The sequence below is a fragment of the Haliaeetus albicilla genome, chromosome 3, assembly GCF_947461875.1.
Source record: "Haliaeetus albicilla chromosome 3, bHalAlb1.1, whole genome shotgun sequence".
NCBI classification, from domain to species: Eukaryota; Metazoa; Chordata; class Aves; order Accipitriformes; family Accipitridae; genus Haliaeetus; species Haliaeetus albicilla.
Genome location: NC_091485.1, coordinates 37974469 through 37999472, shown reverse-complemented (window position 1 = coordinate 37999472; position 25004 = coordinate 37974469). Strand labels below are relative to the sequence as shown.

The window sequence follows — 25004 nt, the reverse complement described above, 5'->3', positions numbered from 1 at the left end:
CAGACTTTAGATCCTCATTGTGTTAATCACCATATAAGCACCTAATAAGCAACAGCCCCTTCCCAGGCAATGTATGCACTAGGTAAACAGAGAAAGAAAGAGTGCTCACCAGGATGAGGGGATGGGGAAATAAGGCTTAGAGATTGAAGGGCTGATGAAATTACCCACTGAAATCTGTGAAGACGCTCCTGTTGATTTTAGTTGCCTCTCCTCATGGCTCCAGGAAAGGGGTAGCTTGGCTGAAAACTGAACTTGATGTACTTCAATCATACAGCATCACCTTAGCTGCAAGACTGTTTTCTTAAAACTGTCTGAGCAGGACATAATGCTGAAGAGGTGGCCCAGCCCGAGTGCCAACCTTAGCCTGTCTGCACCTCCTCTTTATACTGTATTTCTTTCATGTTGCAGCTCTCCTTCAGAATGCTGTCACTAAATAAAATAGCATACATCAAAATTGACTTAAGCACTAATGGGACTGAACTCTTAGAGAGAGACATATTTGCAGATATATTTTTGTAAAAGTTGATTTTTAAAATATCTAGATGTCTAGTGTAAGACAGTTACTGATTCATTTTTTTAGAATAAATAGTGTCCATAGTGATGTTTTGTTTTGTTTTGGTTTTTTTTCCTGTGGTTATATACTTTAGTTTTCCCTGCTCTCTGAAGGAGTTTATTTTTTTACTGAGGACATGTGACAGAAGGAGTTAGAAAGTATGTTTTTGAGATAATTCAGCACTTCAGAACCACACATCATTCCTCTCAGCAATCACAAGCATCATCTGCAACTGTAAGCAGGGAGAGAATTTAAAGTAACTAGTCCTTCTACCAACAAATCTTTTGGAGAAAGAAATGAAGTCAATATGTGTTAACAATTGGCAACATAGATGTGTCTTTGTCAGACAAAGAAAATATATTTATTAGCACCATCCAACAAGTTTTGAGATGAGCTGCTCAAACCTGTTTAACCGAGGCTTTCTCTTTTGCAGTCCAAGATGTGTTATATAGTATTAAAGTTGAAGTTTGACTTAAAATTCATGTGAAGCTAATTCTCAAGGCAAGAAGCTGCTCTATCACAAAAGCCAATGGAATGTGTCATTTTTCATTATGCACTCTATGTTATGGCTGATAGCTCTTTAATATGAAGATTCATCACCAGCTATTTAAATTATAAGTTACTTTTAGTTTTAAAAATTCAGTCTGATTTTAACTGATATTTTCACCACTTGTATCTAGTAGTTTTCCAGGACTAAGACCACAAATGGCCATTAAATATAGAAATTTGAATTTTTATTTTCATTCCATATAAAGACATTACTACGTACATTTCAGTTCAAACAGGCAACTTAGGCATCCAACTTTTGGATCAAATACTTTACAACTTTACATTGACTGAACTTTTCAGATGCATATATCCCTCCATTTAAATGACCAAAGTAAACAGCAGCAACATTTCTATAGGTTTCCCAAGGGGAGAACGTTAGTTTAAGGATGATATCAAATAATTGATTTTGTTTATTTCTGTCCTGGTTAATGGATTATGGATAATTTCTGCCAGAGATTCTTAGGACTACAATAATTAACTTCAGAAAGTTGCATATGCCTGGAAGAAAGTTCAACACACACAAAAAAATTTCTATACACTTCTATAATTCTATGCATTAAATGAAAAAAACCCAAACAACAACCCCACAACTTGTTAGCAGTAGGGATATTCAGTCACTAAACAAGGAACACCCCACGGAGTCCAGTCATTAACTACAGTCATGCAGAGAGAAACTTAAAATCCTAGGCAGAGGATTTTTTAGCACCCCACAGATAATAGCAGGTTACAGCAGAAGCTAGTTACTTTATCTGCAGCTGGCTGCAAAACATGATCCATATTCCCAGGGAATTGCTCTCTCCTTGTGTCACCTCAATTTTGTGGTCATGCTGGATACTTAATGGCCAGTGTGAAATGTTCCTTTAGAGTTCACTACCTGCTGGGCTTGGAAGTGTGTATCTGTGGTGGCTGTCCACTGTGGGTAGTCCATTAAAATGATGTTCATTCACTCATGGGCCATATCAGAGGAACAGTTGTCATAATCTGCCTGAGTGAGAAAAGCGCAATATGCTGCTGGCTGAAGAAAGTGTATCTACTGTCATCAGTAATTTTGAGGCTTATTCTTTTCTAGACAGATGACATTTACGTTTGTCTTACTACTATTAATCCAGTGCGTTCGCCCATATGCCAGTTCAAATTTGCTTTCCTTTGAAGTTAGCACAGAAGAATTGGAGCTGTGAAAAAATCCTTTCTCCTTTCCCACCCTTTCATCTGGAATTCAGCTTCTCTGGCAATGTCCCACTGACCTGCTGGCAGGCCCTGTGCAAACAGCTGCCAGAGCTTGTCAGCCCATTGGTATATTACTAATTTCTCCCTTCAAAGTTGGCAAATTCTAAGCGTGTCTGGAGGTGCAGGGTATGAACAGAGCAAAGCAATATGCAGATAGCACAATTCTTAGTAAATCCTTCAGCCTCTTGGCCTGGAATACCTTAGGTCCTACTGATGCTTGCCTCTCCTTTCTATAAATGAGGGTAAACCCCAAAACTGACTGCTTGAATGGCTGGTACCTCCAGCTGTCCCCTTTCCAAGAGAGGGGCAGGCTAGCAGCTGCTTGATCGTGTGTTTTTATGTACAGAAGATTTTCTTAACCTAAAGGGCTCTAAATACTGTTTTGCAGTGCATTATTTTCCTTGTGCTGCTATTTTTTGAATGGCAATATATTCATGCAATGGCATTCTTTAAGAAAAGGTGTGTAACTGGGGAGGGTGTAACCAGGTCACGTAAGTGACAGGTAGTAAGAAAAGGAGCCAAAGTCAACAAGGAAGAGGAAGTAAAAATGGGGGATTGATCATAAGAAGTCAGTGGTAGATGCATAAAGTCCAAACTTTGGACTTTCCAGTGTTTGCACTTGTAGCTTATATAAACTTTCCAGATAAGCAAGGGGTTTTTCTTGGGTCTCTACTTTTTCAGCTGCCTTCCATTCTCAAGAGACATGCTGTTCTTACACCCTTCACTGAACCAGCCAGACTGACCCAGCTATCTGTCTGGAGCCGATACTATCCATTTTCCCCTCTTCATACCAAGTCTGAGCACCAAAGCCTCAAGTTATGCAGCAGAAGAATCACACATCCCAGGAATAGCTTCTCATTTATGTAGAGGACTAAAGGAGGGAAAATGTGTGCAAGACAATTAAGAAAGGGAGAAGAAGAGACATCAGTAATCATCTGTGACACTGTGATTGCTGCTCTGTCTCTATAAAGTACTAGATCGTAATCAGGTTAAAACAGGATAAAGTGGTAGAAAACTACTAAGAGACAACCCTTTACATAAAGTTTTATTACTGGAAGCTAGAAGGGGAATATTTCAGGGTTCCACAGTAATTGTTAAGATTTTGCACTAGATTTTCTTCTTAATCTCCCCCTATTGAGATAGATCATCATTTAAAAACCGCCCTACATTGTAACACACGAGTACGATGCTCCTCTGCAGGACTGTGCTGAAAGAATCATCCTCTCACAAGATGACTTAAGAAGGGCAGAAATTTTAACTAGATCTTTGCTATTGAACTTTCCACTCATTGTATCAGTGTTGTGACATCCAATATTTTATTATCGGATATTCAGAGATTTCTTTATTTTCCAAGGATATGACTGCCCAGTAAGATGAAAAAAGTATGAGGAAGATCAAAGTTGTTAGAAAGTGAAAGTGGCTCAAACCTTCTTATCCCAGATCCCTGAGTCATTCCAAATATGAAAATACCCTTCCAAAATATTCTCTGTGCCATGCCTTTGAAAGCTGTTTACAGCCATACCATCCCATTACTGAGGTTAAATGACAGGCTGCCTGACTATGTTTTTTTTTCTTAAAGTAAATATTTCTCAATCACTTTCAGGTCATCAAGCACCCTTGGCCACTACACGGTGAATGCCCCTGGAAAAGTACAGTCATCACACATAAGGTCTATAGGAAAAATACTTATCACAAGTTTACTATCACTAATTTAGTATCAGAAAAGGATAAACTTTAAGATGCAAATATGTAGGAATTCTTTCCTTTAGGCTTCAGCAAACATCTGTTTTTCGTGATGTTGTGTTATCCGCAAACCCATATGCAAAACAAGCTGATGAGGAACAGTTTTCCATTTTGGTTTAAAATGTTTTATCTTAGTCTCTCTAAATACTTATCAGAGCCTAACCTTTTTGGCAAAGCAAATCAGCCTGGGCAGCAAACATCCCATACATCTCAGCATAACTGGCTATGACTTATGTTATTCATCAGCAATACTGTTCAAACAAAATATTTCTGATGATATGTTTTCTTCCTATACAGGTCACTATTTTTCTGTTCCTTGTTTTAATGCAAATGCTAACATTTTAATGAGAATACTAACATTGTTTTCTTAATTTTTGTATTGATGACTAAAATACTTGTCTAGTGACTAATAACTAAATGACTTGTTATTTATTTATGGAAAAAAGCATATGGAAGTTGTCTTTAAAAACACTTCAGAAAAAGAAAGCTTTTTTCTGAGGCTTGTATTTAAAGGTGCTATTGCTAGTTCTAGAATAAGATTTCAAATTCAGTGAAGGGTAGCCTTCTTTCTGCATATGACCAAAGTAAATTGCAAACAATTCCAATTACAACTTCCTACATAATTTTTATACATTAAGAAAATTAGAAATGTGAAGAATCTTAGCTCACTTGTTTTCACTAATTACTGATTTTCCCCTCTCTGGCACCTTTTCTAATCTAAGCCCTTTTGGTGCAGAATGCTCTGGGATTCCTTTTTTTTCTTACCATTAAAGTTATTATACTGCCTATGTACAAATTAAGCTAGCAAAGGAAAAATATTCCATGCATAAAAGATATTAAATGCCCAGAAACTACATCTATCAATTACATTTACACAATACCAAGAGAGAAACATTGCCATTGAGTTTTCACAACACATACCCAGTCAATCCACTAAAATGGCAGTTCAAGTAGTCAAGAGGAAAGACTGTTGTACAGAAGGCTGCTACAGCTTCAATCACACCTCCAAACATATGATCTTCACCATAAATGTGTCCAAATTGGCTTCAGAAGAGACAGAACTTTGAATCTGCTTTTTGAAGTTATGCTTTGATCTTTTTTTGGTATTCTGATTCAGGGATATATGTTATGTATTAGCATGCTTTTATATTTCTGCTGAGTTTGATGCCATAAACTACAGAGTTCTTTTACAAATGTTTACTGCAGATGCTAGGACCAATTGGAATTGATCTATTCCACTTACAGTTCATTGCTAAGTCACAAGTTAGGTGTTTTGTTCCTTCAGGCTGGGTAATTTTTTCCTATCAGTTGAGTCCCACTGGGCTGTATTTCTGGCCTGTTCTTCTTTGTATCCATACCAGTTTCTTTTTTTTTCAGTTGTTTGTCAGTCTGATCCAATTATTTATTTTTGAGACAACACTTAAGTGTTTATATCTGCCTGGTTATTATATATCTGAGAATATCACAACTTATGTTTCTAACCTTAACTACAAGTCACAGATGCTTTAGCATGTGAAATCAATGTTCCCTTTATATAATGCAGACCCTGTTCAACTCTCTTGAATAATTAAAGATAAACTTCCTAGAGCAAAGTATTTACAGGATCAAATACATGACATAAAGCCATGCCCACCAGAACACTTAGGACATTTGAAGGAAAGGATTTCTGTGCATAGAAGAAAGTTCACATCATCTATTCACAACAGAATATTAACTTTATTTTTAGAAGTAGGTTACAAGACTGGAAGGATTCTTTTTATTATTGAGTGATTCTGGATTTTTGTTCCCACCTTCCTAGGGATGGAAGACTGTTCCTGAACTTTGCTACTGCCACCCTCTGTGACATGCTATTTGCTTCATGTGTTTGTATCTTTACTTGTCTTACGAAGAGTGAACAGGAGTGAGCCAAGGATGTTCAGGAGAGCGTGTCTGTGTTTGTGGCACAGCACAGGACACAAGCCAGAGAGGCAAGGAGCTGCCAGCCTGCTCCTCAAGCAGAGGCTGCAGTGGGGAGCAGCAAACCAGGTGGGCCTTGGAGATGATGGAGAGGAGGCACTGCTGAGGACTCAGGAGGCCAAGCAGAGTCTGTTGCAATTCAAGAAACCAGAGACTTGGCTGAGACTCAAATGGGAAGCATGGTTCGCCAACCACATGGACACAGACAACAAGGGAGGAAATGTTATAAGCCTCTCATTTCTGTTTTGTTTGATCCAGTAACTTTGAGTTTTCCGTTTAAGAAGTATGCTAGTTTATAATCCAATTAATTCTGCCTTTTCTTGTGTTGCGGTTTTCTTTGGGAGTTTTCTATAAAGGGGAGTGTGCACATCCACTTCAAAGATCTGGCTGACTAAAGCTCTGTCACATTCAGCCCACGTTGCCATTTTTCTTGTCTTTCCCTTATAGACCTATTTTCAGATCTTTGCTTTAAAATCTGCTTAACATCTTTGCCTGTTAATGTCTTTTGCTGTCAGTCAGGAGAGTCTCCTTCTTCCCTGACCCTTCCTTCCTTTATTAGTAACTGTCTTTTCTGGGATCCAGGTACAGAACTACCATCTTTACCTTGACAGACTTGGAATCTTGAACTTGACACACATGCTAAAGTGTGTACTTCCAGTAGCCTGAGAGGTCAGGTATCAGCTTTTCCAGAAGAATACTGGTCTGGTGATATTTTCCACTTTATGATATCAAGCATATTAACACTGTGTAACGTTGTTTTCCATTCCAGGTGAGGCATTTTCTGTTTCCTCATCCTCCTTCCCATTTATCATCCTGCCTTTGCCCCCATGACCATCAGTGACATCCTATGCAGAAATCCTGCTTCACCGCATGACATTTGCTCCTTAGTGCAGGGCATAGTGTGCATTCCCTCCTCTGCAACTACACTGTACTCACAGCTACACCTTGCTTGGTGGTGATCTGCTTCAATCGTTTGACAGGCAGACCCCAAGGCTTTCTACCACACATCTGCTAGGGTTTCAGCCTCTTGAAACTCCAAACTGCCTTTTTTCTCTGCTAAGCAGACAACACTGCCTCCAGCACTGCTGGAGTCTTCCTCTCCTCATACCAGCAGAAAATCCCGCATTGTCCCTTCCAGCAGGTAAGCTTGTGGTCCTGCTTACTGTGCCTTGTCTGAATTCAAGTGTACAGATCAGAACAGAAGTGGATTAACTCCTTCTGTGATCTCCAGATTCTCAATCTTCTTCCAATCTTTTATCTCTGTGGATGAGCACAAACCAGCAAGCTCTAATCTTCTGCTTGTTCTTGCCTTTAGCTTTTCAAGATGGGGAAGCCAGGAAAATAACCCTTCTGTTGATCAGTGTCATGCCAGCCTTCTCTAGCCCCCATAAATGCACTATCAAGTCCTCTACAGTACCCTCAGTCTGCTCCAGAATATCTGTTCATCCACTGTTTCAGAGCCATTGTGGATATATCTGCTAAGTCTACTACTTAGTCACATCCAAGTGCATCAACAGGTACTAGTTTGTCTCTGTGAGTGTTTCTTTGCAAATGGGGAAACCTATTGCACCTCATATAGTTATTGCTTTTGTCCTGCTCTATCTTCACCTTTAAGTCTTCTTGCTGATCTCGTAATATTTCTCTTGGCATTACCATCTCTGTCACCACCACAAATTATTTCCTCAAAACCCCAAAATATGTTATGACTACATTCTCGGCTTGGAAAATAGAGCTAAAAATGTAGAGCATTATAAAAGTGGAGCTTACAATGGCCAGTGGTTGTCTCATATATGATGGAGTGAAAAAAGGAATATCACGCGTGTCAGCAAACGTGATGGCTAGGAAAATGGTTTTCTTATTGTTAGAAAGTTGGTATCATTTCACATTAGGAGAAAGATGAATGTGCAAAAGAGGAATAGAGTCTGTAGCAGGATTAACACTCAATTTGAAGCCACCAGTGAATCAATCTGAAAATGATAAAGAAAGATAATGCAATACTGACCTCATCCATAAAAAAATCTTCTCCCTGAAGAAAGATGAAGTAAAAAATACACTTTTATGAGAATCTTGTAACCCTTGAATTTCAGTCCTCCAAAATAACACATTGTCGTGATTAAGGAGGAAAAGAAAATGACTAGAAATCAATGCCAAGGAATAAGAGTCATCATATGAGAGTCACATAGTACTACTTGGTTTTGCTGCACCTAACCTGTAATATTGAGAAAATCACAGATGTACTGAGATTAAATTTCTGCTAACAAAACCAACTGTATATTTACTGATTCAAGCCAAAAGAATGTCAAATGAAGTTTAAAGTGAGTCCAGCTATGACCCAGATCACAGAGCACTGGTAAAAGAAAGACTTGTTATGATATAGAGCTAGTAACGCACAACACAGACTAAATACTATAAAAATAATGTAGCCTTTTTGAAAAATGTGGTTTTTAGGAACAGGTATTATATTTTATTTGAACAGCTGGCCCAGCTGGAAAACCATATCAACTATATCACCCAATTTAGTAAGATAACACCTCTTGCTATAAATCTTGCTTCTCTTATATCCTGAAATAATTAGGGCTATTGAAATAGTACAACTAGAAAATCTGAAAAGTACAACATATAGACAACAAGTCCAGGTTTACAAATAGCAGGAATTTAGAAAGGTTATTTTATGAAAGGTTGAAGGTGTGATGACATTAGAGACACAGTAAAAAGAACTAAAGAATAGGTAAAATTTCAACAGGCTAAAGAAAAGGGTTTAGCAAAAAAAACTTATATTAGTTTTAATATTTTAATATCTTCTTTCTCTTGGTCCTTGACTGTGGTCCTTCTAAGAAATTCTTGTGATACTTTATTTGCCAAGGGTCTTGCTCTTGCTTTGATTTTATCAATAATCAAAATTGTTATCCTTTCCTTTTCCAAACAAAATTGACAACTTTTCTTGGTGGAACATGCTGGTTGCCTTTAGATTTAAGAGATTTAGAGCTGAGATTTTCAAAGATCAGTAAAACTGTGGATAGTTAATTCTTATTTGAGTTCTTTGATTTTGTCACATTTTGAGAAAATGTACATTACCAAACAAAATGACTTTCCAAAATTACCTATGACCTGAAATTTATGGCTTGGTTCAAGGTACTTCACTGACTTATGCTGGTTAGCCATCTCTTTTTGAATTTATACAGTAGCTGTTTTGCAAAGTAGTTTTTTGAATAGCCTCTAAGGCTATAATGTATGACTACATACACTGGGATCCATTACATACAATGGGACCCAGATTGTACGATTTTTGTCATGGATACTTCCTTAAAACAAAAAATTAGCAGCTTTGGCTTTTTTAGTGTTGTATTTCAAAGCTTAGTATTGCCAGACAGGAATTGCGAGTAAACCTCATCTTCAGGAAAATTCAGTGGCAGTTGCTCAGCTCAGCTGGTCTGCATGGATCTGTTTTCATTTTTGAGGTTTTTCTCTGTAAGGAAAAAGGGAGGACATTTCTTTCTTCTAAAATGAAACCTCACCATCACTCTCTCAAGCCAGACATGGGCATAAAGGAAAAGGCATTGAGAACTCTGGCCACCTAAACTGCTAATTCATCCACAAGTTTGTTGTGTGTGTCAAAAATGTTGAGGTATGTATAACGGGAAGCCATAGGAGTATTTGTCTCAGTTGTAACGTTCAGCTCACTGAATCCCCAGGTTTCTTATCAGGATATAACCAAGATAATTTATGGCCCTGTGTAGAGCCTGATTAATCCTGTACCCTCCTTGGCTCAGTACACCACCTCATCACACGGGCTCACTACTTGTTCCATGCGTACGCTTCCCACACCAAAGGCAGCAGTTATTACAAGTCAGAGCTCTTAGGTGTGACGTGCTAACTGGGAAATTATCACTTAAGCAACAATAACAATGAAATGAATATTACTTTAGCTGAGGCCCAGAAATCAGGATAACCCATCTGCATGAAAATTAAGACTTGGGGAAAATAGCATTTACACAGAAGAGTGGGAGTCTGAAAAGTTTCTTTTCAAGCTCCACGAATTAAACCAGACACAAAGCTGTTGCCATTTAGAAATGAAGAAGTAAGAAGATTGGTACTGGAAGTGGAAAATGGATTTGTAAAGAGGTTTCATTTTAATGGAGAAGCTGGGTGAAAGGTAGGGACAGGAATGGGCACCACTTAGGCCTGTATGTGATGTCAAGTGGAAAGCTCAGGAGAGGGACGCTGGATGCTGGAGTAAGATTGATTTAACAATAGATGCAATTTAAGTGAAAAGGCTAAGGTGCCAGCAACTGGGGGTTGGGATAGCATGCATTTAAAAGAAGATTTAATTTAAACAGAAAGGCCAAGGAGGTGGAAGGTGGAGACTAAAACAAAATCAATATTAAATTAGCTAAGTAGAAGCTTGAATCAAATCAGCTAGTTAAAAGAAGGGCATACTGAGTATTTGGGAGTAGGGGAGCAATGAACAGACCTAAGAAATGTCAAGGAACTTTCAGTAAACAATATATCCCCTCTAATCAGAATAATAATCCCATTTTAATATGAATATTATTTATTACAGTAGTAAACCAAAAAATTCTTAAAGGAAGGTATGATCCCCAGTTTAAGGAAAATTATATGATTAAAATTATATTCCTATTTGAAGTTAATTGTCTTTTATGTATATATATGTGTGTATGTGTGTATGGGATATGGCATATAATATTCATAGAATCATAGAATCATGGAATAGTTTGGGTTGGAAGGGACCTTTAACGGTCATCTAGTACAACCCCCCTGTAACGAGCAGGGACATCTTCAACTAGATCAGGTTGCTCAGAGCCCCGTCCAACCTGACCCTGAATGTTTCCAGGGATGGGGCATCTACCTCTCTGGGCAACCTGTTCCAGTGTTTCACCACCCTCATTGTAAAAAAACTCTTTCTTATATCTAGTCTGAATATTCAGAATCAATGGCAGAAACGCTTAACGTGACTTATATTTGCAAAACAGAAATTTATGAAGTAGTTGTGAACTAGCCTTTAAAAATTTTCCTTTCTAGTTATCAGACTGGAAACCAATTCAAAGCTAAGGGGAGTCTGTATATACCTATGTTTGAAACAAAATATGTATATATATAAATATATATCCATCCATATGTATGTACGGATCCATCTGCACACATATATACATATATATAGTATATATTGATCCAAACAGGTAAAAATTGTCCAATATATGACATAATACTGTTCTGACACATTTCTCTGTTCAGAGAACTGTGTTAGTACTTTCTGCAAATAATACATAAAAAAATATTTTGCTTCCCATACAGATATTTCTAAATGCTTCACCTGTACTCCTGAAGTCCCATTTAAACCTTTAAATATATGTGCATATTTCTACAGTCAGAATCCAAAATCATGGATGGAAGCTAATGATTGCAGCTCTGTAGCTTTTGGTATCTGAAAGCTCACACAATTCATTGGTATAGAAGAGATCTCCAAAAAATATTAAATTTTACACTCTTAAACTCTCCCTCAACTTTATACAAAAAAGAATGCGTGGATAACTCCGACTTGATCAAGATGACCAAGTATCATTTCAATGTATGAAGTAGATGGGAGTATGTATCATCTGATGAGCTATCTGTAGCACCAGGCAGATGGCTCTGGGTACTTGGGTTTTTCTCACCCCCACAGGAACACTTCAAACCGGTACCATGTGTTCACCATTACTGCTCTCACCTACTAATATTCTGGGGAATATCTGATAATAATTCTTTGTGCTAAAGTGATTGAGGTGATTCTTTCCTACTGAATTTCAGGAAAAAAATTCTGTCTTGTGCTTATGGGAAGAATTGTGAGAAGGCACTGGAGGAAGTCTTATAATTTGAGTGATTTACCCTTTTCCTTAATGAAAAATAAATGAGCTGCAGGCTTGCATGGAAATGGCATCTTGACTATTATCTTCATACCTATTGCCAGGCAAGTTAGTCCGAGTTTAAAGTCATAATTAAACTCGGAGCAGGAAGTGAAAATTAGAGGCAACCTTACAGTAAGAAATTAATTCTTTACCGAAGATAGACTAAAATGTTTTACTCAAGTGGTATAGAAACTCAAGGGGGATTTCTTCAAGTTGTTTGAGTCACACCTTATAGTATGCTGCGCTATATCAAGGAAAAACTGGAATTAGTTTACGCATGTCATTTAGATGATGCCATTTTCTTGTGCTTTGTCTGCATCCTATCTGGATAAGTTGCATTCCATGTTAAATGTATGGTACTTTCAGGCAGATAACTTCTGCTACTGCTAGAAATATTCCACAGCCAAGACTTCCCTTGTCATACACTGTGCAGTATCTATTATTTAAAGACAATCTCTCAGCTAGAACAAGGTGTTCTGCAACAGTCCATGGAGATTACAACTGGAAATGAAGACTATTTTGTACATTTTGCTAGAAGAATGTAAAAGCAGAGGGTGGCATGGGTATATTTTTTTTTTTGAGTTGTTTTCCTGTGATGGATTATTCATTTATGGTTTTTAAACAGAAAAAAAGAAGGGGGAATCATGCCTCTGCTGCAATTTTTTTTGCCACTGACTTACCTAAGATCAAGATTTTTTCTAGTTTTTAGTATTTATATTGTTTAACTGCTTTTATTTTACTCCACCTCAGAGGTTATACCCTTGGTGGTGTGCATTATAATCTATGCACATGTTTCCATAGGAACTATAACAAATGCTAGCTCGGGAACTGTATGATAACTTAATGTAAAAAAAAATAAATATTGAAGTAGCATGTAGTGGTAATTTAAATAGTATAATGTCCCTGCTGTAGTTCTTCCTTCATTACATACTTCAGAATTCGTTGTGTTAGTTTAGAGTAGGAGTGAGCACGCATTTTCAGTTAATTCACACATTCAGGCTGATGCTAAACAGGAGGACACCAATGGGACTGTAAGACCATACAATGTTGTTAGAATAACAGGTTTATCCTTTATATTTCCAGTACGGGAGAAAATGGAGTCAGGTATAAGTAGGATAGTAAATAGGTGAGTCTGCATCTAATCAACAAACTCCAGCTGGACAGACCCATAAAGTCTACAGAAACTGTAACTTGACATTTGTCTCCATTAAATGTTTGGTGGGATTGGCCTCGGCAACAGCTGAACTGATGGAGCCCTCTGGATACTCCTGGTGCTATTTCTGATGGCACTTCAACCTCTCCTTCATTCACGGTGGGCATCTGCAAGGCGACGAGAGCATCTGCTAGTGGGGGACGAGTCACTCCCTGGCACCAGCCACCCCGACACGTGGGCAGCACCTCAGCGCACGGAGCAGCAGGAACCACCTATCATCAGCCAGAGGTTTTACGGCGCCACCTGGGCTCCCTGGCTTTCCAGATGTCACAGACCACATTTGAGGACAGCTATGTTAGACTCTTCACCTCTGCGGAGTCCCATTTATTTATTTTTAGAAAACTGTTCAGCTGAATGAACACTTACAGAATGTATTTTGGTTATGGATCCATTACAGTTACGTGCCTAGCAACATGTATAGTCTATGCCTGGTGAACATAACTGATTCTGTTGTTTTATCAAAACTGGTATATCAAAATTCTGGGGGCTTTGGGTTGCTTGTCCAGATGAACAGAAAGATGCAAACTGCTTTTCAAGTCTTCAGAAATATTGATAGTCACTGCCATTTTACAGAAATGCCAAAGCCGGGAGAATGCTGTCAACCTGGCAACTATAGTGCCGTTTCAGTGCCAGGCTGTAAAACTTACTATCATTTTAAAAGTTTGTGTCCAGCATATTCATCCAATGGTGAGTAACAACACATTTTGTTTCAGTACCTCAAGTCATTATGGCCTAAAGGTGAGCGTAGTGAGTGCTAAAGCCCAGTGATGATCTGCGCTGCTGGCTACTGTTTGGCAAGTTTCGTAAGTCCTCATTTTCAGTGAGGTAATTTAGGGTAGTCATTGTCTGGGGATGTTTGATTCTTGTATTGCCCAACAGAAGTGTAGGTCCTTCTTGGTCATTCTCGGTATTAACCATTTTATGATAAAAATTCTCTTTTCTAGAAGGTAAATGGACTCAACCATATGGGCAATTGCAATTGATGTAAAGATATTAGTAGTGGGTTCCCCAAAATTCCTTAGTTAGGGAAACTTGTGTATTTATATATAAAGGTAATCACACATGCAAACATATATAGGTCTGTTGCTAATATTAGTTCTTCATTCATTTGCAAAAAATAACATATTTATAAGAAATTTATCACTGCTGGACCTACTGTGTAACTAAAAATATTAAATTAAATGTGAAGAAAAAGTTCTTTCTCTCTAGTTTGATTACTGCGAACAGATGCTCAATGGTGTGTATAAATATAATGCCATATGTCAGATAAGGCAATGCAGTAGTTTTTCAGCAATGGTAATAATGTATCTTGCTTTACTTAATATTTGTCTAATGATGGCATATGGAGGTTCCTATTGATACCATAGTATGGGGAAATTCTTCTTTTTTAAAAACAGATCCATCTTCCTCTCTGTTCTGAAAGTACAGCTGAGCTCTGAATACAACTAGCATAGGGGAGAGACTAAAAAAAAAAGAAAATGCTTTTGTTTATTAATTTTGTTCTTGTGGTTTCATTTAGGGGATAAAGCTTTCCTTCATAGTGAATGGAAGCTCTTTCCTTTATTTTTTGCTCATGCACAAAAGAGGTTTGAGCTTCCTTGGACTCACCTTTTAGTGTTTCAGTCTTGTTTTTATGATAAATGCTGAAATCACAGTCGCAGTTTTGTGGCAGATCTTCTCCTCTGATTTCACTTTTTTTTCCTTATGCAATTTATATGCAACACAGCTTCTACTCCACAAATTCACATACAGTACAGAACTATCAGTTCTGACATGTGTCAATGTCGTATTTATGAACTAGAATTTAGCAGCAATAGTGCTATCAACTGTCTTTCAAAAAAGTCCAGAAACTATTTAGAAATTTAATAATGATTTTAACAATGTATTTTGCCTAGTCTCCAGACTCTGCTTTATTAAAACCATTCAGTAACTGACAAGGTGGCAACAAGCTTCTGAGTTCATTTTTAGGAGAAAATGAGTCACAAACAGGATAGTGACAGGCTTTTATGATTACAGATTTCACATATTCTGTTCCTTCAAAAGGGCTTATATAAATTGATAGATCTACAAAGAAAGAAATGAAAAAATGAAAGGAAGAGATATAAATAGACTTTTTCATTAGGATGAATGATGGAAGGTATTAACCCCACTACAACAGTGTGCCTTTTACATGTCTTCTTTTCCATTCCTTTTGACCTGTTATCATCCTCCTTCTAAGTAAAAGTTAACTACAGTCTGAAACGTAGGTAAGGTGAGCAATAGCTGGAAATAAATGTTTCCTCAAGCATTATTACTGTTCAGAAAAGTGTCCATCAGCCAAAATGTCAGGCTCAAAATCCATTTAAGTACTGCACAGAGGCTAAACAGGCAGCTATTATTAATTTTTAAGTCTGCCTGATGGGTTTCAGACCAAGAACTGGGGTTAACTTGATGCACTGAATATTGCAGAGTATATTTAATTAGGGAGGCTTTGACTCTCAGATGGCTGAGGATTTATTCTGTGCAAACTCCTGCAAAAATATGATAGAATAGCTGCATCTACCTAAGAAAAGAATCTGCTGCATTATATTAAAATGTGTAAAATTGCTCTTTCGTTGCAGTTTCTTGGACTTTTATCCTAATGTAATTACTGTCTACTTTTAACCTGACTGTTTTGAAGCACCACTGTACTTCTTATTTAAATGCATTTTTGTTCATTATGCTGCAAGTTAACAATGTGAATTTTTCTAGAGTAAGTCCTGTTCTTCTCAGCTCATTACCAGACCAAACTCTTTTCCCACTGTGCCTTACACAGACGTTTCTTTATTTAAAACATATCTGTGGGATTGCCATGAATGAGTTATGATTGCCATTTGTGTTTAATGTATTTCTCTGTAAGCATAGAGGACTCTACAACACAAATGGGCATTAAATCACAAATTAGCAGAAAGTGAGATATTAAAGGGCTATTTAGTTGCTTCTGATTGGATTCAGGGTCTTAGAAGGGAATAAAAAAGTAACAAATCAGACATTATTTCCCTCCACTGGTTGTAAAATCTCCTAGATGTATCTATTCTTCTTTTTAGCTCCACTTCCAGCGCACCACTCTCAGCCTTGCCCCAGGTCATCCTCTCTTAACTAAAAAACCTATTCACACCAGAGTCTAGAAGATTATATGTAATGGTACAAGTGAAAATATGAAACTTGCCCATTCCTAACAAAGGACATTGCTGAACTAAGTTACACCATCTTTTCCAAGATGAGTGAGATGGTTTTCACTTGTAACAAAACACCAGATTGCCACTGGCAGTTCTGGAAGACAAGCAGAAATTAAACACAAATTCCTTTGTGGAGAAAGGGCACTGAGTAGTTTTACATGCTGGATCACCCTAGCACTTGATGTGTTTTACTGGTTAATAAATATGTCAGCATACTCAGTGATTTAAATTTCCATTGGTAACATATGGCACGAAACTCTCAAAAGATGGTAAGGTGGGCTCACAGTCAGAGGAAAGTGGATGTGGCCTTGGATGTCAAAGATAGACCTTGCCCCAACTCTTCTGAAGTAGACACATTTTCTAAGTAAACAAGGCCCTTAACTTGACAATAACCTTCTTGTGAGACCCTGAATATAAACCACATATACTCTTTAGCAGGTGACTGCATTTTCCATGAGTGCGTTGCATCTTGGGTGGGAGTTTTGTCTTTCTGTCACATGTGCATAAAACATCGATGTGTGAAATGCACTATAAAGGACTAAACAAAACCAACAATAATATAACATACTTGTGTAAAAAGTGAAGAGTCTGTCTTCCCAGGTACAGATATATCTGTGTTTGCATGTGGGTGTGCGTATACACACACTATTACTCTTTTAAAAGCAATGTAGTTTGTGTCCTCCTTATCAGTCTGCTGGCCTTCCCAATCATTTAATGAAGCCTCCCAGTTCCAGGAACTTAGTTAGCAATTGTCTCATAAATGAAGTTTCCAGATATCCGTATGAAGCCCTAGCTACTGTCATGACTCACCACAGCTATACGGAAAGGAGTTGTCTGTGGATTTCACTGGCCAAAGACTCCGTTTATACTTCCCAAATTATACAGCCGTCTTGCTGCCACGTTATCCTCTGCTGTTACCCTGTGTTACCAGTTACTGACTAACTGGCAATTCCCAGCTTTCCAAGGGAACATTGTCTGGGCTTTTCCTCCTCCTCAAGACCTACATTTAATGCTCCTTCTCCAAGTGTTCACATTTCTCCTTCATAGTACCAGTATTTGTCCAGGCTCCTTGTACCTTTTCACAGTACATGATATGCACAACATGCTTATGACTTCTTCCCACTCAGTTTTATCTGAGAATCTCTTTGATATATTTTCTTCCTATCAGAAATTTAAATGAAAGTGTTAAAATAGATTTGACACTAATGTCTGTTGCATTATGATGGAGAACCGAACGTTGTACAGTTTGTAGCAATGGAAAAGTATTTTGTTTATGGTCCTTCACACTGTTTTCAATCAAAAAGTCTGCTTTTACCTCACAGCCATGAATTACTTAAATTATGTTTTCAATAAGATTTTCCAGATATTATCAAATGCTTTCCTACAAACTGAATCAATGTTTTCTACTATATTCATTTCACCCACTAGTGCTATTCTGTGAAGAAACAAAACAACTATGTTGAGATTTATGAATAAAAGTTTATGAATAAATATTTGGCTGTGTATTATTTATCCTATAGCCATAAAATGGTATTGACATTTGTTCCTTTTTTTTTTCCCTAGAGGTAGATATTTTACTGCTTAACTCCTCATATATGAGAGGAAGTAACTGCCATGATCACACATTGTCCCTTTTTTAAATAGGCTTGTTCTTGTATTGGATCCTCTTTGCTCATCCAGTATTATTCCATTCTCACTACTGCTTTTACCAAACTCTATGCTAGTCATGTGGGTATGGTGACCTTGTCAGGCAGTTCTCACAATCTCTTTTCACACAGCATCCTACCAAAATGTTCAGCATATTCAGATTTTTCCAATGCCCATTTAATGACTTTTGAGAAATAATTTTTTAAAGGTGTGCACATTTTCAAACTTTTTGAACAATATGGGTATGTATATAAGGATTTTATTGATAAAGGCAGGTTAAGAACATAGGGTCAGCATTTTGGATGCATGGTCTAGTAACTTGTAGCTGTTGAACAGGTCTACCTAATTATTGATCAGAGTGATACTGCATACTGCAAATGGCTTGGTCTGTTATCTCTGTTTATTTTACTGCTGATAAAGCTATCATTTGGAAAAACAGACTAAATGGCTTCAGCACCTTTGATTCAAATCTAAATGTACATACATAAAGACTTACATAAGTATATATATATGCGCAGTGTGGATTACATGATTTTCAGCAGTGTGACTGGTTCATGCAAGTGGTTCACAGATATCTATGAAGAAGTTTAGTAAGTACAGTCCTGACAGCTAGATAAGGTGGTAGTACCTAAACAAGTATGTCTTTGAGCACAATTGATTGTGTACATGAATGCCAGATTCTGCCATTTTTCAAACTTTGTTCTTCACCTTGGTAGTTAATGCAAGACTAAGTCTCACCCCAGGTACTGTGGCTCCAGAGATGGAGAGGTATGTATCAGTACTTACAGCTGTCCTCCTCCTCCATGAAAATACTGATCACGTAACAGGCATACACAAATCCAATAAGCTGTATGAAAGAAGAGGAAAAGCAATCATTAGAACACATTGAACACTTATCAAGCTTTTAGTACAATGGTATATAAAAAACAGGTATCACAGCTAAATTTAAAAATTATTTGCTTCCATTTCCTGTACTCATATGTAAATTTCAGTGTAAATGGTCGCAAACAGCTAAATTAAAGAGACTTTCTCTCTTTTGCTCATGTCACATTATATTTTAAAATCTTTTCCCATTCCCACTGAGATCAGTATTGATGAATACTACTGTTGAGTAATACTGGTGGAAAACACTCGGACCTTGACGTTCAGCTATTACTTACATTCCTTTGCTTGTTCAGTACCTCTGTTCTCACACAACTTTGTCCACATGAACATGGGCCCTCTAAGCACCTAATTTATGTATTAAAAAGATAAAATATTTGTTGACTGCTACAGAATTAAGCCACGGTAAAGCTTGTATGGATACCACAAGAGATGTCTTTTTGTGTTGCATGAAGTGTCCCAGTGAAGAACTGTTTGGCAAAAGTTTAATTTGATATGTGAATTGTCATGATGTAGCTGAACAGTAAAGCTGGGTTATGATTCATCAGCATCAAGAAACACCTTATCACAAGGGCCTAACAGTAAATCACATTAACGATGCAAGAAATGAACAAACTCATTTCCCCAAAGGACACCACCAGCAAAATCATGCCATTATTTTAACAGCAGCTTCCACAAAAACATCCTCCTCAACCCAGATCTGTGTCACTTGTAGCATCATGAGGAAGGGATTAATGTCTTTAGGATCAGAGAACAGAAACTCTGCTTCTTCGCTTTCCATATAGACAAAATGTTTACTTATGAACACCACCAAGGAAGAAGAAAATCCCACTGGGCAAGGAAACCTATTAAACTGCACTGCCCAGACATGTCCATGCTTGAGAAAATATTGTTTGTGTAGCTGTACACATTCATGCTATCTGAAAGCCTTGAAAAGACTGTTCATGAGAGACTTCTAACATAACCCGGAGATTAGTTTTAAGAAAACTCCTTTTCTCTGGTCCATTCAAAAAATCTAATTAAAATAGTTCTTCTAAGGGTGTTACGGATCAACCATCTGAGAAAGAGGTAATTTAATAGTATCTAGACAGGTATAAGCTCCTTCAGAGGCACAGAAATCATTCCAACCTGCTTTCTGGTTGGGCTGCACGAGGAGCTTTACAAGCAGCTCCAAGAGCCTCTCTGCAGACAAAAAGCTTGTCCACACAAGGGAATTCGGGGAAGTTAAGATGAATTAACTAAAGCTGTGAAATCAATGCACATAAGATAAAGTACATTAAATCCCTGTGTGGCCTTTCCCATTCTGAAATAAAGTGGCCTTAGTTCACTGTAGCTTAATCCTCCTCCAAGGGATTAATCTTCCCCACGGAGAATTAAGCTACAGTATGCTAAAGCTGAGTTACTTGTGAATGAGAGCTGTCACAGCGCTGCCGCACAGTCCTGTCAGAGCTTCCTCTCCAGGGCATTCACCTAGCTGGTGCTTCAGGAAAGCGAGTTTAATCCAACTTTCCTCTCGCTCTAAGCAGACCGCAGTATCGGCAGCTTCGCTGGCTTTCTTGTGGGTTCAGTTTACTGGGGTGGTCAGCATTGCCACAGCCTCTATCAGGTGGACACCACTTTGTTGTACTGATGCTCTGAGCCAGCTAAAGGCAAACCAGCTCTGGAGGAGATGCTCACTGGAGATGGCTAGGGGCAAGCTGTGCCCCACCTACCGAGCCCTGCTGTGCCTGGTGCCATGGTGCCTGCAGCTGGGTGGTACCTAGAGCCACGGCGGAGCTGGCTGGCTCAGTGTGATCCCACGTTTACCTTCTGAAGACTGTGTGCCTGGGTAAGAGGGGTCCAGCCTCCCGCTATTAATGAAAATGGGATCTTGTGGTTCTGCTGCCCTGCACCTCCAGGACTAGCACGGGCTTACAGACTCCTCGACAGATTAAGCACATTTTTTTTCCCTAAACTTCACAGTTTAGGGCACCTTTCAGGCATGACAACTGAAGCAACATGATATAAAGGCTTCCAAGGGATCAAAAAACCGACCGTAGTTGAGGTATATTGCTTGTGCCACCTGAACATTACATATAGATTAAATAATTCTTGCATTAGTACCACACAAATACCAGAAAACAGGTGGCTTTTCATGAGGGAATGTCACCTGTTTATGTACCATATTTCCTGTTCACCATTTGTGTTGTGTAATTTGACTGTGTAAGCCACTTGGGTTTGTTTCTTTTCCTTAAACGTGACTGAAATATTTTGAAGAGGAGAACTGCTGAGTAAATAATGAACATGATAAAAATGAATTGTAGTACAGCTTGTGGGTTGAAAGTTTGAGAAGGAAGATCAAATGTTTAGAAATATTTACTGTTTTCCAATCATGTATTTCTTTCTTTTTTCTTCTTATTAGTATTCTGTTTTAAATTAAGTTTACTTTCATAAATGCAATTCCTTCTTTATATGTATATGGGTACTCCATATCCACACATATTATATAAAACACCCATCTGAGAGGGCTTCCAGCAAATTTCTCACACATGTCTAAGGTGCTGGGCAGGTAGATAAAGCACAGAAAGAGACTTCCACTCTAATGTGTAATAAACCACAAAGAAGAAAGCAACAGGGAAAAATACTCTAAGAGGTCTTCCCTCCAAAAAAGTATGGGACATGGCAAGCCTGATTTTTTTAACAGTCCTAACAGCTTACATCTTGCTCTTTCAGTAGATCTTCTTCTTAAAGTAAATCTTTTCCCACTCTCTTCAGTGTTTGAAACACACTTTTTCTAATCTATGACCGTCTTGCAAAATCAGCAGCCTCTCTCTGTTTCTCAGTATTTCTTTACATTTCTCAGCATTAGTAGATAAATAGTCTTCAGTCAAATAGAAATCGCTGCCAACTGTTGTGTTTATGGCATATACTTGTTTAAAATATACCATTTCCCCCCATCTGTTTAGTTATTAATACCAGGAGAAATAAAAAAATGTATTCACCCTCTCTCAATTTCATGGTCTTTTTTTAGGAAAAAGAAAGATCAGGTCTCTAATCATGCTGGGAGATATCATAACCCACCATATTCCAAGAATATATTTCTGTAATTAAACGGCAGAATGCACATTTTTGAAAGAATAAAGCAACAAAGAGGAAAAAGAGCCTTTTAGCATCAATTGTCAGGTGTTGCTGTTCAGAGGCAGACAGCAGTGTTTGGCTTGTAACTAACATACTAGTAATTATAGTTGGATAACTCATACCTACAGTACAATTAACATGAAGCGATAAAGTGGGAATATACCCTTCTACAGATGAGACCTGTTTCCAGATCCTTAAACAGTTACAGCCACCACAGTGTGAATATTTTTATAAATGAATTAATTAAAGTCTCTTCTTTTGCTTTATTGATGGACACACTAATAAAATATTTATTCCAACAAATTACTTTTGCTATCTTGATTAACCCAGCTGCTGTTTAATTAATAATGTTATGCTCATGTGAACCTATCTAGCCATCATGTTAATTGCCAATTTGCAGTGAGCTGACTGATGTCTACTGCCCGGTTTCTTGATATTGGAAATTGTTGGCTATTGGCCTGGCACCAAGTGATAGACTTAAATGTGTGTTCCCTGATAATGACAGAAAATGTGATGCAAATGAGCTGGAAGATACTTAATTTGCTCATCTGAGGCTTCAGTAATCATTCGAAGGGACCAATGAAGTGCTTGGAACAGGATGTCCAAAGCATCAAAGGTCACTAACACCTCCAAGTATAAATGGGAGCCTCTGGCTTGATCCAGAGAGCAATCTAGATGGCAAGGTGGACTTGTCTTGAAAATGTTGAGTTTCAAGGCATGGAAACTTTCTGGGATCTCTGCACTGTACAGGGGACTCCCTGTCTTGCCTGCACAGCCCAGTCTAGTAAACTGTCTCAGAAGGCACTTGTTGTCCTGGTTTCAGCTGGGATAGCATTAATTGTCTTCCTAGTAGCTGCTATAGTGCTGGTTTTGAGTTGGGTATGAGAAGAATGTTGATGACACTGATGTTTTCAGTTCTTGCTAAGTAATGTTTAGTCTAAAGTCAAGGATTTTTCATCTTCTGATGCCCAGCCAACAAGAAGGCTGGAGGGGCACAAGAAGTTGGCACAGGACACAGCCAGGGCAGCTGACCCAAAGTGGCTAATGGGATATTCCATACTATGTGATGTCACATCTAGTATATAAACTGGGGCGAGTGGGGCTGGGGGGATCACTGCTTGGGGACTAACTGGGTGTCGATTGGCAGGTGGTGAGCAATTGCACTGTGCATCATTTGTGTATTCCAATCCTTTTATTATTGCTGTTGTCATTTTATTAGTGTTATCATTATAATTAGCAGTTTCTTCTTTTCTGTTCTATTAAACCGTTCTTATCTCAACCCACGAGTTTTATTTCTTCTCCTGATTTTCTCCCATCCCACTGGGTGGGGGGGAAAGTGAGTGAGCGGCTGTGTGGTGCTTAGTTGCTGGCTGGGGTTAAACCATGACACTTGTCAGTGCTATTCTGCAGAAAATCAAGTGGGAAACTGTGTGAAGAGGCTGTTGTCCCCTGCTTTCATCCAGTTACACAGCAGTTAGGATACACAACTTGCTCTGGAGAGAATAAGCAATACATAAAATACTCAGACATTTCATGGAATCACAGAATGCTTTGGGCTAGAAGGGACCTTTAAAGATCATGTAGTCCAACCCCCCTGCCGTGGGCAGGTACATCTTTCACTACATCAGGTTGCTCAAAGCCCAGTCCAACCTAACTGTGAACACTTCCAGGGATGGGGCATCCACAAGCTCTCTGGGCAACCTATGCCAGTATCTTACCACCCTCATCATAAAAAATTTCTTCCTTATGTCCAATCTAAATCTATCCTTTTTCAATTTAAAACTGTTGCCCCTTGTCCTCTCACTACAGACCACGGTAAAAAGCCTCTCTCTGCCTTTCTTATAAGATCCCTCCATATATTGAAAGGACACAATAAGGTTTCCCAGGAGCTAAATAACCCCAATACTTTCAATCCTCCAATCATCTTCATGGCCCTCCTCTGGGCCTGCTCACACAGATCCGTATCTTCCTTGTGCTGGGCACCCCAGAGCTGGATGCAGTACTCTAGGTGGGGTCTCACGAGAGTGGAGTAGAGGGGGAAAATCACATCGACCTGCTGGCCGTGCTTCTTGTGATGCAGCCCAGGAGACAGTTGGCTTTTTGGGCTGCAAGCACACCTTGCTGGCTCATGTCCAGTTTTTCATCCACCAGGATCCCCAGGTCCTTCTCTGCAGGGCTGGTCTCAATCCATTCATGCCCCAGTCTGTACTGATATTAAGGATTGCCCTGACCCAGGTGCAAGATCTTGCACTTGGCCTTGTTGAACTTCATAAGGTTTGCTCAGACCCACTCCTTGAACCTGCCAAGGTGCCTCTGGCTGGTATCTCCTCCCTCTAGTGTATCAACTGCATCACTCAGCTGGATGTCATCAGCAAACTTTCTGGAGGTGCACTCAATCCCATTATGTCATTAATGAAGATATGAAATAGCATTGGTCCCAATACAGACCCTTGGGGGACACCACTTGTTACTGGTTTCCATTTGGACATTGAACCATAACTGTTTGGACATGGCCACCCAGTATTTTCAGAACCACCAGTATTTTCATACCAAAACCCTTATTTCTTCAATGACTAGCTGATAAACGTTGCTCTCATTCTCCAAATTATAGTGATGAGCAGGCTCAGGGTGTAGGAAACAATTGTCACCTAGGCTAAGTTGGCAGAGACTTCAGTGTGGAGTGCACAAAGGCATTTCTTATTAGTGGAACATGGGTACGTTTATATGATGCTATTATCAAGGCTTTTGATGCATAATTTATTTTCTGCTGATAGCCTTAGGTAGAAATGAAGTGGTAGTCTCTGTTATTTTTCTCCTGTGCAGGCAGTATATTCTCTAGAGGACCTAAATGCTTCAGTCTAACTAAAATCTCTAGGCTTAAGCTATGGACACCTGCATGAAATATTAATGCCTAGTTTAATAGAATTGAAATTAGATTATATAATTGTCTATCATTAAACTGCAAGAAACTATGAAAACATGTAAGAAATTAAAAACCTAATCATCTGAGCAAATAT

At 38.5% G+C, this 25004-nt stretch overlaps 1 protein-coding gene across 2 annotated transcripts in view; it reads right to left on the bottom strand.

Annotated features, from left to right (window-relative positions):
- Positions 1-25004, bottom strand: part of NKAIN3 (sodium/potassium transporting ATPase interacting 3) — a 383297-nt gene that overhangs the window by 7790 nt on the left and 350503 nt on the right. For both annotated transcript variants that reach the window (XM_069779419.1, XM_069779420.1), the window contains exon 5: positions 18775-18835. In XM_069779419.1, coding sequence (XP_069635520.1) covers positions 18775-18835 — 61 coding nt within the window. The remainder of the gene's footprint in view (positions 1-18774; positions 18836-25004) is intronic.